The sequence below is a fragment of the Microtus oregoni genome, unplaced genomic scaffold (assembly GCF_018167655.1).
Source record: "Microtus oregoni isolate MIOR12 unplaced genomic scaffold, Mior012 000046F_ref0000063, whole genome shotgun sequence".
Classification (NCBI taxonomy): domain Eukaryota; kingdom Metazoa; phylum Chordata; class Mammalia; order Rodentia; family Cricetidae; genus Microtus; species Microtus oregoni.
The window spans coordinates 4956620-4972142 of record NW_024543220.1 but is presented as its reverse complement, the minus strand read 5'-3'; the positions used below and the strand labels follow the sequence as shown (position 1 = coordinate 4972142).

General features: G+C 35.7%; 1 protein-coding gene across 2 annotated transcripts in view; it reads left to right on the top strand.

Moving 5' to 3' along the window:
• Tpk1 (thiamin pyrophosphokinase 1) overlaps positions 1-15523 on the top strand; it is a 362458-nt gene that overhangs the window by 97824 nt on the left and 249111 nt on the right. For both annotated transcript variants that reach the window (XM_041634882.1, XM_041634881.1), the window contains exon 4: positions 5704-5773. In XM_041634882.1, coding sequence (XP_041490816.1) covers positions 5704-5773 — 70 coding nt within the window. The remainder of the gene's footprint in view (positions 1-5703; positions 5774-15523) is intronic.

Here is a 15523-nt window from a genome sequence, read left to right as displayed (position 1 = left end):
GATCAAAAATGAAGTTTATTAACCTTTTAGGAAGGTCACAGGACAGTTCATCATGCTGTCTTATGTCTTAAAATAGTGAAGCCTTGGTAGGGTGGCTTTCCAGTTTTCCATTTAGCCATTTTTGAGTGCCTTCCCCACTCTTTTGTTGGCATGAGTTTTCTTAGGGAATTAAGTCTAGTGTCTGCTTTTCAGTATTGGTAATCAGTGATTAGTGATTAACCAATCCATAATCTTGGTATGGAAGACTGTATCAGATATTTAGTTTTTTAGGTTTGTTTATTGTATTCTCTCTGAGTTGCTATTAACTGGAAGACCTAAACAAGAAGTAATTTTTAAAAATAATTTATTATATAAAATAATATGCTGGTAGGCTGGGAGGCTGGGAGAGACAGCTAAGTGGTTAAGAGCCCTGACTATTCTTGCAGAGGACCAGAGTTCAGTTCTGAGCCCTGACTATTCTTGCAGAGGACCAGAGTTCAATTCTGAGCCCTGACTATTCTTGCAGAGGATCAGAGATCATGGCTGAGTGCATGTAACTCCTCGTGGTGATTTGAAAGAAAATGGGCTCCCAATGGAGTGTTAGGGAGGTGTGGCATTGTTGAAGGAAGAGTATCTTTATGAAGGTGGACTTTGAGGTGTCATATATGCTGAAAATACTGCCTAATAGCTCAGAGCACTTCCTGTTGCTTGGTAGTCAAGATGTACGAACTCTCAGCTCCTTCTCTACCACCCTATCTGCCTGCATGCTGCCTTGTTCCCTGCCATGACAATAATGGAGCAAACTTCTGAAACTGTTAAGTGAGTCACTACAATTAAATGTTTTCCATTATAAGAGTTGCTGTAGTCATGGTGTCTCTTCAAAGGAATAAAAACCCTAACTAAGACACTCCTGTTCTAAAGGATCAGATACCTTCTTCTGACATCCATGGGGACCAGGCATAAACTTGGCAAACAGACTTACCTGAAGGCAAAACATTCATACAATAAAATAAATAAAGATATAAAAACTACCTTCTTGATGGTTGAATGTGAGGAATACTATATAACTACCAATATTCACACAATGGCCATGTATGTCTGCTGCTGTGTTTTCCATTATAACATATATGCAACAGCAATTATCCTTATGCTTACTGTCTTGTCCATCTCGACAAGTGTTTATGTTAGTGATACAGAATTTCTGCATCAAAGGGGAGGCACATTTGAAAGTAGTATATGTTTACAGGCCTTTCTCTGGGGTAGAGTTTCCTCACGAGCACAGGATCTTCCCTATTTACATTGTCTTTCTGTGATTTCTGGATATTTTATTAATTAAGTGGAATACACCCTAGTAATTTTGATGATTTCCCATTAGAATCAGAGTTGTTGGGCTTGGCTTAAAGTCACTGGACTAGTTAGTGCTTATAGAACCTGAGATCAAATTTGAAGTCCAGTGTTCTTATAAGTTACTAAAATGGAAAGATTTCTTTCCCTCTCCTCCTCCTCTTCTCTGTCTGTTTTCCCCCATATAAATACTTGAAATTATTTTAATAGTATATTTTGCAGTAAGCCAAATCATTTTTGCTCCACTTTATTCAACAGAAGATTTTGAAAAAGCCAATTTACCTGTAATTGTTAATGTGGGTTTTTTTTTTGTAAATATTGCTAAATGCTGGGTTAAAAAAAAAAACACTTAAAGTTATCTTTAACATGCCAGAACTGTTGAAATAGAAAAGTTGCCCCAGTGATTTTAGTGTATTTTAGTCATCAGATGTTTATCAACTTGAAGCATAATAAACAATTGTTCAGCGATTACTTGGCTAATCTGCAAGAATTTTGCTATATAAGCTAACAGACGTTTTACATTAAGAGATAACTCATGCAGGAATTCTTAGTACAATTTTAGTTATGATGAATGAGCATTTTTAGTTGGATTTATTGTGATTTATCTGCTCCTCCTCTGGAGTGACCTCTACTTCTGGTCATGTTACACGGCCATTCCCTTTGTTGGTCATGTGTGTTGCATAGTTTTCAAATTGCTATTTGTGAACCCATGTCAGCATTGTTTGTCATATTCTTCAAACATTTTCCTTTTAAATGCAATTTTATTGCTATACTTGTAAAATTTGAAGACGTTTTGTGAATGAAGCATTAAAAAATGAATAGTATTGTTTGTGGTACCTTATGGGAATCACATTACTTCAAAACTAGATTTCTTTTTCCTTCATTTGGAACGAATCCCCATTTCTAGTTGGTGTGTCTGTACATCTCTTCATGAGTATTCTAGCTCGGGTTTCTATTTAAAACGTTAGTAAACATGGATAAATGGAGTTACCATGTGTCTCGCTTTTCATAAACTGCTCTAAATCCATCAAGTTAAATGTAGTTATTGACAAAAATAACAGGAATTTTATCTGAACTGGATTTGTTAATGCATTCCTTTAAAAGCTGATCTTTCACTGTTCATTACATATGAAGCTTTTATTAGTCTAAAGGATGTTCCACACATTGGCTCCTTGCTCTATTTTCTTCTACTTCAAAATGAGCTTGGATGCCTACCAAATGTAAATGTGCCTAACTGCTTATGATGTCAGTGGGGAGTAAAAGCAGGCCTCACACACGCTAGGTCAGCACTCCTGTCTCTGAGCTCTACCCTGGCTCCTAAAAAGACTTAAATGTTGAAGTCAGCTGATGATTGCTGTGTAATATTGTATGAAAATTGATATCATTCTACTTGTTAATCTTCATCAATTAAACACTATTTCTTACATTTTATATTGCTTTAGTAAATAAATTTTTACATAAAAGAGCTCCTGTACTTGTTAATTTTGTTTATGGGGAATTACTTTTTATACTCTGAGGGTAATTACTGATCGTTTACCATCTGTTTCTATTAATCAGTCTTTTTATTCTCCCCAGTCACAGATATTATACTACATTTTATGTAAGTTCATTTCTCTCTCTTCACTTATGATGATTTTGACATGTGGGGAATGTGCTACAGATTCTATGATCTTCTGTCAGTTATATTCTTGGCATAATATGAACCTGGATTCCAGTTCTTATAAAATATTTTGGGCAGTTTAGTAAAATTAGTCATCCCTATTAGTTGATTTTATGAAAGCTCTTGTTTTCATTTAATATTTTGTACTAGATTGGGCTATTCTTTTCCAAAAAAATTTTTAAAAAATTCTTATGAAAAAAACAGAGAAAACTGTTTCCTGAAAGCCGACGTTATTCATGTATTGTAGGATGTAATTATTAAATTACTAGTTGTTTGATGATGCTACTGCATAAAGAGGCTCAATAACTGAGTGTATTTTTACCCACTTGACTTGTATTTTATTTTCTTTGTAACAGGGAACATGGGGCTGTTGGACCTATATATGGGGTTGGTTAGATATGTTAACACATCAAAATTTTGAATTAAATATTCTAATTTTTAAAAAATATTATGTTAAATTTGCACACAAAAGATGATAGGATGGTTTTAAAATAAAGAAATAGGTCAATAGGGTAGTCTAGTCTGTTTCTTCTGAAGCCATTGCTATCCCAGACATTTTCTCATGCCGATTTCTTAGTGTGGAAGACATTGGAGTGTTAGACATAGAAAGCAATTGAATGCTATAAGAAGAACTTAGGCTGTTCTGTTCTGAAGACAGTGTTGTTGAGAGTAATACAGAGAGTGGAAACCTGCAGATAGGTGTCTATAAGCAACTGGGCTACTCACGATTCATGTAGTATTTTGGCAGATAATCTGGTCACATTCTGCCCCTTGCCTGGGACAAATTTCTTACGTGGGGGAATTGTCAAGGCAGCATTCACTTAGGTCTATGGCATCATTATTACTGATTACTCATTTATAGATCCACAATGAAAAAGTAACTAATATACTTAGTGGTTTCGTTTTTAGTAGTTGTATGGGGACAGATGACAAGACTTTGGTATATTAAAGAAATTGCCATAATATCCTGTTAAATCACTAATAGCTTGCATCCATTCTTATGCTATGGGGTTAAAAAATTAGTTTGATCTGATCCCCTAGGGCAAAGATTTTCTAAAATAAGTAAATGAAGCCAAGATCCTCTAAATCCACATGATCAAAACTCACAGGAAGGATTCCAGGCAGCATGAACAGCTCTGCACCAGCCCTTTACATATAGATTATCTCTTTCAGTTTATTGTTTTTATCGGATTCCTGAGTGTGAGAACAAGTGAGTTTCTTTTTCTTGTGTCTTCTCTAGGGCTCCCTCCCTTCAGTTTGTTTTGTCCAATTCCATAGTGTTAGTTTTTTATTTATTTTTTATTTTATATTTAAAAAAAAGATTTATAAATTAGCAGCTAATACCATAAAAGTCCTTTATTGAAAATAGATTAATAATATGAAATAGAAATATTAAAACTAACATCATTGGCACATATTAATAATAATAATATATTATATTATTAATATTTGACATAATTGAAAAGATAATTTATAAATTGTAAAACAGAGTTGAAGTAATTCATTATGTATAGAAGGAAAACAAGAATGCAACATTTAGAGAAAGGTTGAGGACAGGTAAAAGTGTCCACAAATATATTTCACTGGAAGATGGGAAATTGAAAGTGATCCATCCAGAACCTGAAAGGGATCCATTTTCAGCTTTGGGAAGTAGAGTTACTCTAAACACAGTTTTGAAGTTGAAAATATTGGCGATAAAAGGAAGATCTTAACTGTTTCCAGAGAAAAGATAAACAAGGCACAGAACATTGAGACAGGCTCCTACCTGAAAGCACCACCTTAGTGAGAGGGCCTCTTGATCATTTCCTGGCTGCCCAGACTCCTGAAATAACCACACAGAAACTGTATTAATTAAACCATTGCTTGGCCCATTAACTCTAGCTTCTTATTGGCTAACTCTTACATATTAATTTAACCCATCTCCATTAATCTGTGTATCACCATGTGGCTGTGACTTACCAGTAAAGTTCTGGGATCTATCTCTGGTTGGGCTACATGGCTTCTGTCTGACTCTGCCTTTTTTCTCCCAGCATTCAGTTTAGTTTTCCCCACCTAGTCTGCTTAGTTTTCCTTGCCTAGCTCTGCTCTACCCTATCACAGACCCAAAACAGCTATTTTATTAACCAATGGTACTTAGAGCATATAGAGGGGAATCCCACATCACACCACTGTTCCCACAGGACATCCAAAGCCAGTGTGTTAATGTGCTCAGAGCAACTGACTATAAGAAACTGTATCCTACTCCTTCCTGTGAGCATGAACCTATTATCTTCTCTTATAGAAGAGGAAAAGCACATTGGAGAATAGGCTAGTACCAGTACCACACACTCTCCCTCTCTTTTCAGAGGAACTGAGTAAGATGCCTAGGGTGTCTGGGTGGTTTTATTTTGTTTTCTTTTGGAGTAGGTGTTTTGGTTTAGTTTGGCTTTTGGTTTTTTGAGATAGGCTTTCTCTGTGTAACAGCCCTAGCTGTCCTGGAACTAACTCTTGTAGACCAAGCTGGCCTTGAACTCACAGAGATATGCCTGCCTCTGCCTTCTGAGTGCTCAGATTAAAGAGGTATGCCAACACCTGGCTGTAGAGTCACTATAATAATGACAGAAGTGCCATAAGGAGAATCTCAGGATCCACGGGTCTTCTGAGCATTTGTGTTTCAGTATGTTCACAACACTGTGCTTTGCCATTTGTACTGAAATGATTTATATTCTTTTTGTTTGAAGCTCTCTTCAGAGCCTGTGCTGATGGAGGTGCCAACCGCTTATATGACCTCACCGAAGGAGAGAGAGAAAGGTATGTGCCAAGTCAATGTCTGCATGCCACTCTGTTTTACTGCTCTTTAGTTTTACTCTTTTTATGGCGACTGTTTATTTTCCTTCATATTCATCATAGGAAATTGCCTCTAAGAGAAGGGTTGAGCTACATAACCACAATATATTATTTCTTTTGTTGAATGAGATTTCTGAGAATTAGGATCATCTCTATTCTTCTATTTAAAATCCTATTCTATTACTTTAAAGCCTCATTAAGTCACATTACCAAATATTGAAATTTGTGAGAACTTTTCAGAGTGGCTAAAATAAAACCTCAAATGACTATTTATGTTGGTATTAAAACACTTTAAATGAATAAAAACAAGACTCCTGGAAAAGAAATATATAGTCTGCTGTAGAAGATGTGATGTTTTATATTAGTGTGGAATTATTCTCAGTAGGACTTACTCCTTCTTAATTACTTCTGAGTTATATACATTTACTTTTGGAGAGAGCTTATTTAATGATTTGGTTTTGCATTGTCTTGTTTTCCTGATTCTTGTCTGATGAGATCTTATTTGATGAGAGAATATGTTTAATGGAAGCATATTTTCAAATTAGTTCAATTTTGAACATGTTTGTGTCCCAGATAGTTTAGAAACACAAGATTTCGTGATGTAGATGTGAGGATACTATTTGTGTGAGCAACTCAGGCATTCTCAAATGTGTTAGGAGATGTACTGAAATGGTTGGCATTTGAGAAATCATCTACTCACTTACAAAACAAAAATGAAAATATTATAGCATAACAGGCCCTGTGTGGGCATGAACAAATGTGCTTTGAAATCATGTATTTCTCTTTGTGACATCAGAATGTTTAACTTCCGTTTTCTGATACCAGAGCTGCTTTTGAGAGCATCTGGTTGCTTTCTTTGGAGAAGTTGCGTTTTCTTTAAGATCGGATACTATTTGTTAATGTGTGGAGTCTAGATGCAATTACAAAAAAGAAGGCAAATAATAGTGACAACCTGGAATAGTTAAATTCTATTTACTCATTACTGCACAACTTTGTAACTTCCTCTGACAGTATACTCTAATACCTGACATGGACAATGTATGAAAAACATTCCAAGTAGATTTAAAAAGTGCCTTGACACATAGTTTGGAATAGGGCGTCATGTCACAAGGTTCAGGTTATAAACTGGGTAGATTTTATCTCATGCCTGTAGCCTGGTTGCTATCAAGAGGTCAGCAGTTACACACTATTTCTCTATTTGTAGGCACAGCTCAGGAACATATTAAAAGCAGGACTCTGGAAGTTATTAACCTATCACTTTCCACCTATCTTTTAGTTATGACACCCATCTAGAATGCTTATGAAAAATTACAGATGTCTGTATTAATTATTTTATTTGATTTAGACAGGCACTGATAGCAAAGGAAATAGAACACTTATATTTAAAAGTAGATTAATAGATTTTTTTAAAACAAATACTATTATTTTACCTAATTTCAAATTAATCAAATCAAGTATTCTTCATCATATTTATAAATAATCTTTTCTTTTGTTTTGCTGTTTTCATCAGTCATTGGAGGAAGGCTCCCAGATGACAAGTGGGGTAGTTACCAATCTTATTGCAAAGATGGCCAGTATAAACTGTGTGTCCATTATTTCTAGGAGTCTTAGATACAGCCACCTTTGTAGATTTGCAGGAGTTTCCCTTGCACCAAGTTTCTACTTTACTCCAGAATATAGCACCATCAAAGTGTCTCTTTCAATACTCTCCCCGTGTCCACCTCCACAACCCTATCTATCATATCCCCATTTGCACTGACCCCCCCCCCCCCCATTCTACCCACAAGATCTCTTTTACTTCCCTTTCCCAGGGAAATACATGCATCCCCATCCTTGTTTTGGTTCTCCTTGTTACCTGGCCTCTCTGCGGCTGTGGATTGTAGCATGGTTATCCTTTACTTTACAGCTGCTATCCATTTATAAGTGGGTACATATCATATTTGTCTGAGTCTGGGTTACCTCATTAAGGATGCTTTTTTCCTAATTATATCCATTTGCCTGCAAATTTTATGATGTCATTGTTTTTTATAGTTGAGTAATACTCCAGTTCATAAATGTACCACATTGTCTTTATTTATTCTTCGGTTGAGGGCATCTAGATTATTTCCAGGTTCTGGCTATTAGAAATATTGCTGCTATGAACATAGTTGTACAAGTGTCCTTGTGGAATGATTGAGTATCCTTTGGGTATATGCCCAAGAGGTATTGTTGGGTCTTGAGATAGATTGATTCCCAATTTTCTGAGAAACCCCCTTCTTGCTTTCCAAAGTGACCATACAAGTTTGCACTCCCACCAGCAGTGGGACAGAGTGGAATGAGCTGTCGTTAGTGTTTTTATCTTAGACATTCTCACGATGTAAGATAGAATCTCAGAGTTATTTTCATTGTCATTTTCCTGATGAGTATGAATGTTGAACAATATTTTTTTGATGTGTCTCAGCTATTTCAGATTCTTTTGTTGAAAATTCTGTTTAGATCTGTGCCCCATTTTTAATTGGATAATTAGTATTTTGATGTCTAGTTTCTTGAGTTCTTTATATTTTGCAGATTAGTACTCTGTCAGATGTGGGGTTGGTGAAGATCTTTTTTCATTCTGTAAACTGCCATTTGATCTTGTTGACAGTATCCTTTGCCTTGCAGAAGGTTCTCAGTTTCAGGAGGTCCCATGTATTAGTTATTAATCTCAGTATCTGTGCTACTAGTATTCTATTCTAAGGTTGTCTCCTGTGCCAATGTGTTCAATGCTCTTTCTCACTTAGGATTCATATAGTAAAAATGGCAGTCTTATCAAAAGCAATCTACAAATTCAGTACAAAATTCCAACACAATTCTTTATAGACCTTAAAAGAAAAATACTAAATTTTATATGGAAAAACAAAAACCCAGGATAACTAAAACAATCCTATATAATAAAGGAACTTGCAGAGATATCACCTTCCCTTATTTCAAGCTCTTATATAGAGCTATAATAATAAAGGCAGTATAGTATGGCATAAAAGCAGACAGGTGGATCAATGAAATCGAATTGAAGACCCTCACATAAATCCACACCACTGTGAATACCTGATTTTTGACAAAGAAGCCAGAATTATACAATGGAAAAAAAGAAAGCAACTACAACAAATGATGCTGGCATAACTGGATGATGGCATGTAGAATTGTGCAAATAGATCCATATCTATCACCCGCACAAAACTAAATTCCAAGTGGATCAAAGATCTCACCATAAATCCTATTATACTGAACCTGATTGTAGATAATGAATTTTTAAACAAATTAATATTTGAGTAGTTAAACATTCTATAAGATTTAGAATGGTTTTGATTTTTATTTCAGACAAATCTCAAACTTATAACCAAGTAATACACTCGTGTCAAAGAAAAATAATCTTTTAAATAAAAATGGACTATAAGATGTGTATTCTAACTTTGCTGAGAAAATAATTTTGACTTCATAGAATGAGCTTGTTTCTCTCCTATGTTATGAAGCTTAGTCTGAGAGCATTTGGTCTTAGCTCTTATTTAAAGGTATTATATCTTTTGCAGTGAGTCCCATTTGGTCTCCAAGTTCTTTTCCAAGTAGACTTTTTAATACTACTTCATTCTTCTTATCTGTTGTGTGCTTTAGATGTTTATATTGTGTTGATTTGATTTTGGCAGGCCATATATATCTAGGAATATATCAGTGTATTCTACATAGGTCAGATATTTAGAATATAAGATTTTAAAATACCAACTAATGATACAATCTTTTTCACTGGATTCTGTCAACTGACTTCCTTTTTTCGTTCATTTGATTAACTTGGGCTACCTCCCTATTACTTTGGCTGGTTGGTAAATGTTGTCCTTTTTTTTCAAATAACCAACTTTTTGATGGATTCTACTTACTGTTATTTTAATTAATTTTAAAAATGAATTTCTACCCTAATCTTTAGTAATAAATGCTTTGTAGTTTGGAAGATTCTTGTTTTTCTTTAACACTGAAAGGAACCTATAGACTCAATGAAATCCTTATCAAAATATGAATGGTATATAATACAAAGCTAGTAAAATAATTTATACTCTTATATAGAAATATAGAGTCTAGTAAGGAGACTACTTCTTTGTTTCCCAGCCGCCCAGCAGCTCAGACCTGAAATAATCACACAGAAACTATATTATTTAAATCACTGCTTGGCCCATTAGCTCTAGCTTCTTATTGGCTAACTCTTAAATCTTAATTTAACCCATATCTAGTAATTTAGTAATCATGAGGCTGTGACTTACTGGGTAAAATTCCGGCCTCTGTGTCTGGAGGTGCTACATGAGTTCTCTCTGTCTTCACTTTCCTTCTCCCAGCATTCAGTTTAGTTTGCCTGCCTACCTAAGTTTTGTCCTATTAACAGGCCAAGGCAGTTTCATTATTCACCATGGTATTCACAACATACAGAGGGGCTACCCAGGGCAGAAAAGGCAGTCACAGAGATGGCATGATAACCAATCTCAAATTGTACTACAGAGCCACAGTAATGAAAGCAACTCAGTGCTGACCTGAATACAAAAATATAGATCAGTGTAATAAAATAGAAGACACTGATACAAATTAACAATAGTCACCTAACTTCTTGAAAATTTGTTAAAACATAATATTAATATTTATTTATTTACTTATTATTGTATATCCGTGCACTTGTGTGTGTCTCAGTATGAGTGTGGAGGTCAGAGGACAATTTGTGTGAGTCAGTTATCTCTTTTCTCTATGTTCTAGGAATTGAAATCAAGTCTTTGGATTTGGTGATATATATACAATAAGAAAATAGTTGATGAGATAAGCAGGGGTTCTCAAGTCAGGACCCCTTGAAAAACCTCTATCTCCAAAAATATTTACATTATGATTCTAATAGAAAAATCACAGTTATGAAATAGCAAATAAAATCATTTTATGGTTGGGGTCACCGCAGAATAAGGATCTGTATTGAACGGTTGTAGCATTAGGAAGGGTGGGAACCACTGGGCTAGAGAGACTGCTCAATGGTTAAGAACATTTGCTATTCTTGGAGAGGACTCAAATTTACTTCCCAGCACCTGTATGTATCAAGTAGCTCACAGCACTCTAGTTTCAAGCAATCCAGTGCTCTCTTGTCGCTTCTGTGGGTACCAGGCACAGATAGAATACACATATTGCCATAAGCAACCACACATATACATTAAAATAATAGAAGAAATTAGAAATTGTGATGAATTGGAAGGAGAAAGGGAACCAGATAGAGAAGGGAATGGGTAGGAAGATGATGAATTGGTGGCAGGGGAAGGAATGAGACAAAGTATGAGGACATGTTCGTTTGAAGATGCTGTGATTCAACTCATTGTTTGTATGCTAGACTTCCATACTGAAAAATAGGTTTATTATGTTGTAAAATTATGTGATGAGAAAATATTCAGTATAATAAAGTAAGAGATATGATGAGATCATTGTAGTTCAGTGGGGTGTGTATATGGGCACATATTTGTGTGTGCCCTTGTGTGGCTAGGGGTTGAGGGAGACTTTCCTTTGTCTCATGGGCAAAAGCCAAACTCCTTATCTTGAGTTAAGTTTTTCTTTTCCGATATTTCTAATATATTTTTTGATTTGTTGACAAACAACTGTCTTACGCATGTCATGCACTTTTCCTCTCTGATATTACATGGACCTGTCTCATGGCTTACTTTGTACACTTTGGAGCTATGAAGATTCTTTGGTGTACTGGGTATTGTGTAATATTATTGGAGGGAACCAGAATTTCTTGTAGCAGTGCTGTTTGCATGCCCCTGTTCTAATGATGCTATGTGTGCATCTGAGCACCCCTCTCCTTCCAGCCTGCTGCGACTTGTCTCATTCTCTGTGATGCTGCCTACAAATCACAGTACCCCCGTTCCTAATCTGCCTTGATTTAGAGTTGTAAGGACTAGATTATAAATTTCTAGTGATCTATTGCTTCTTTCCTTTGCATAATGCTTTTTAATTATTTACTCTCTCATTTTGTCTTGTGACAATGTGCCTTCTACCCTTCACTAGGTGGTGAACTGCTTGAGGTTGGTAATCACAGTTAATCATCTTTGCATGCCTCTAATATCTAGTGTACTAATGAGTATCTGAAAATTTATTGAATTAATGATTTTCATTGGTACCTCAACAGAGATGTCACTAAGGCTAAGCTATTTTTCTATAAGGAACTTCTCACACATATTATCAGATATTTTAAGTATTTTAATGCTCAAGAAATGTTTCATAGTCACATACATTTTAATTTTGTTATTGTCTATAAACTATATATATAATATAACTGCTTTATATCTAAAAATAACATTTATTTTTGTTTAAATTACTTAGTTTATGTCTCACTTCTAACATTTGCTACATTATTCTGCATTCTAATTTCTATCAAATGTATCTTGTTCTGAACAAGGTACTCACATTTAAATTTATTAATAGTTTGGGAACAACATACACTAAGAACATCAGTGCTATGTGTAGAAGATGTGTGTGTCTGTGTGTTTGTGTGTCATGACTTTGTGGGAGTTAGAGATTTTTAGACTCTTGCAGAAGAGTCTAAGGAACAGCTGAGTTAATGGTATACTTCTAAGGGTATTTGAAGTGGTAAGGATCATTTTCATCTTTGTTTCTCAGAGTTAATGATACATACAGAAACCTGAATAGGAAGGCTTTCTGGTTAATTTTATGTAAACATTATTTTAGGTAGCTGATACGCATAGCAACGAATACTGTAATTTAAAAGACAAGCATTTCAAAGATGCCCCTGTGTTCATACAAAAGGCTTGCTTTTGGACATTGTTGTCAATGGTAGGAGTAAGAGTTACATAAAAACACATTTTGTCTTGTTTTCACTCACTCCCTTAATTTTGTTACCACTAAGATTTCAGAAGCAGACAATATAACTCAGTAGTGAGGTTATTTTCTAGAATGCATAAGGCCCGGCACTGAAACAAAGATTTTTCCATCCTTGCAACTTTATCAGCAGATTGGCCACCCATTCCACAGAATGACTGTGGTAGCTCCACTTGTCCCTATAAAAAGCTCCCAGATAAACCAGGATCAAAATACAATTGTAATAACTTGGATCTAGGATACAGCTTAGTCAGTATAGAGGACCTAAGGCCAGTTCCCTAGTACACACATGGCAAACTGAGTTAGATCACAAGAAACCACATTCCACAAGTTATCCTTTAACCCTCACATACATACCATGGCATGCTCCCCAATACTCCAAGACATAAATGAACAAATGCCAAATAAATAAATAAATAAATACGAAAACGTGAAAGAAGACACTAGACAGACCTCTGACCTCCACATGTATGTACTTGTATGGGCATACACATACATGTGCACATGGACACAAACATATGCAGAGCACACCCACAAAAAATAACCAATATGTAAGTAAACAACAAGTACCCATGGTGGCCACTTCCTAAAACAGCTTCTAAAGCATCTACCAACATAACTATCTCAATTTCTTAAGCTGTGGGTTTCAGGAACACATCACTGTCTGTGGAGTATTTAGAGAAATTTTGATGGGCTATATTACATTTACTAATTATAAAATAGTGCATAAGCCAAGAAGATCCCCAATGTCCCTTCAGTGGTACAGTATTACGAGCCACAGGAATAATAGCTTGGGGAACACATGATCAAAGTTCAAGAGACAACCATACTTGTGTTGTGGGATATTTGTACAATGTGTGAAAATTGCTTTGATTGGTGTAATAAAAAGCTGAATGACCAAAAGCTAGGCAGGAGGTATAGGGGGATTTCTAGGCAGAGAGAGGACTCTAGGAAGAAGAAGGTGGAATTACCAGCCAGACTCAGAGGAAGCAGCATGGGCAGTACAGAGGGATGAGAAAACGAACCTCGTGAAAGATTGTAGTTTAAAATAAATGAGTTAATTTAAGATATAAGGGTAGTGGGACAAGCCTAAGCCAAGGCCAAACTTTCATAATTAATAATAAGTCTTTGTGTCGTTATTTGTGAGCTAGTAGCCCAAAGGAAAATCCAACTACATCCTTGCATCAAGGATTATTATGCACATCCTTGCACTACATATAGAATGATCATAAAACACTTTTCAAATCATGGCTGGAGTGAAGGATGTAGTGTTTGACCCTTAATTTCTTTGTATTTTTATTTAGCCTTTGTTGGGTATAATTTTATATGATAAAGTTGGTTGTAAACTTGCACTTCAGTTGTCTTTGAAGTGCTGTGCAGTTCTGTACCCTCCTCCGTAATCAAGAGTAACACATGTTTATTATCCTTTATTTATATTTATACATATATAATATTTTATTATATATTATGTATGCATTTTATCCTTCTGTAATTGGCCCCTAGCCTTCTCACCCTTCTAGAATGTCATATAACAAACTCTTATGCCTTATGGTTCTTTGGGTCAGACTTCTTTTTCTTCTACCAAATATTTGTGAGTTTCCCCCATGATGTGGGAGTGATTTCTTATTAATAAAGAAACTGCCTAGACCCATTTGATAGGCCAACCCTTAGGTAGGCGGAGTAAACGGAATGAAATGCTGGGAGAAAGAAGCTGAGTCAGGGAGTCGCCATGATTCTCCCACTCCAGACAGACGCAGGTTAAGATCATTCCTGGTAAGCCAGCTCGTGGGCTACACAGATTAATAGAAATGGGTTAGATCAATATGTAAAAGCTAGCCAATAAGAAACTGAAACTAATGGGTCAGGCAGTGTTTAAAAGAATACAATTTCTGTATAATTATTTCGGGAAAAGCTAGCCGGGTGGCGGGACACAGCCCGCCGATCCGTACTTCAACACCCCCATATTAATGTGTATCAGTAGCTTGCTGTTTTGGCTGGAATATATAGATACATCTGTACATTCAGCACAATTAACAAATCTGTGTTGGTTTATTTTTTTCAACTTTGCACAAGCTAGGTTCATCTGGGAAGAGGGAACTTTAATTGAGAAAATATACGTCAATAAGACTGTCCTGTAGGCAGTTCTGTTGTTGTATTTCCTTGATTTAAGAATATGCCATTTTGGTTTGTGTTACCTCTGAATATAAGACAGCAGGCTGAGCAAGCCATGGAGAGCAAGCCAGTAAACAGTACTCTATGGCCTCTGCACAAGTTCTTGCCTCCAGGCTCTTGGCCTTGAGTTTCTGCCTAGTCTTCCCTCTTTTCTAGACACAATCCAGCCTGGTAAACCAAATCAACTCTTTCCTCTCTGAGCTGCTCTTGGTGATGGTGTTCACCACAGCAACAAAAATCAAACAATAAAACACTCTATTTCCGAATTTGCCTTTTAGTTGGTGCCTGCCCCTGCTCCTCTGAGGTTTTTCTTAGGTAATTCATTAGCTATTTTAATTAGAACTGATGAAATTCCTTGAAATTGTCAACACTGAGGGTTATATAACCGATTGAAATGACTCATATAAAGTCTGTGCATGTGCTGTTTCAGTAAAAATTTTGCAAATGCTAGATCACATTTGTCAGATGTTTTTAATAAGATAAGACAATACATACACATTTTTATGGAATAAATTCATGTCAAGTATCCGAGTATGAATTGTGATGTCAATGAACTTTACTATATGAAATAGTTCCTTTCATCTCCCTGTAACAACTTTCCTCAGTGATGAGATTTATTTTGACTATTTTCAAGTACTTTAGGCACAATCAGAAAATAAAGTTTTCATTATGCTTTAG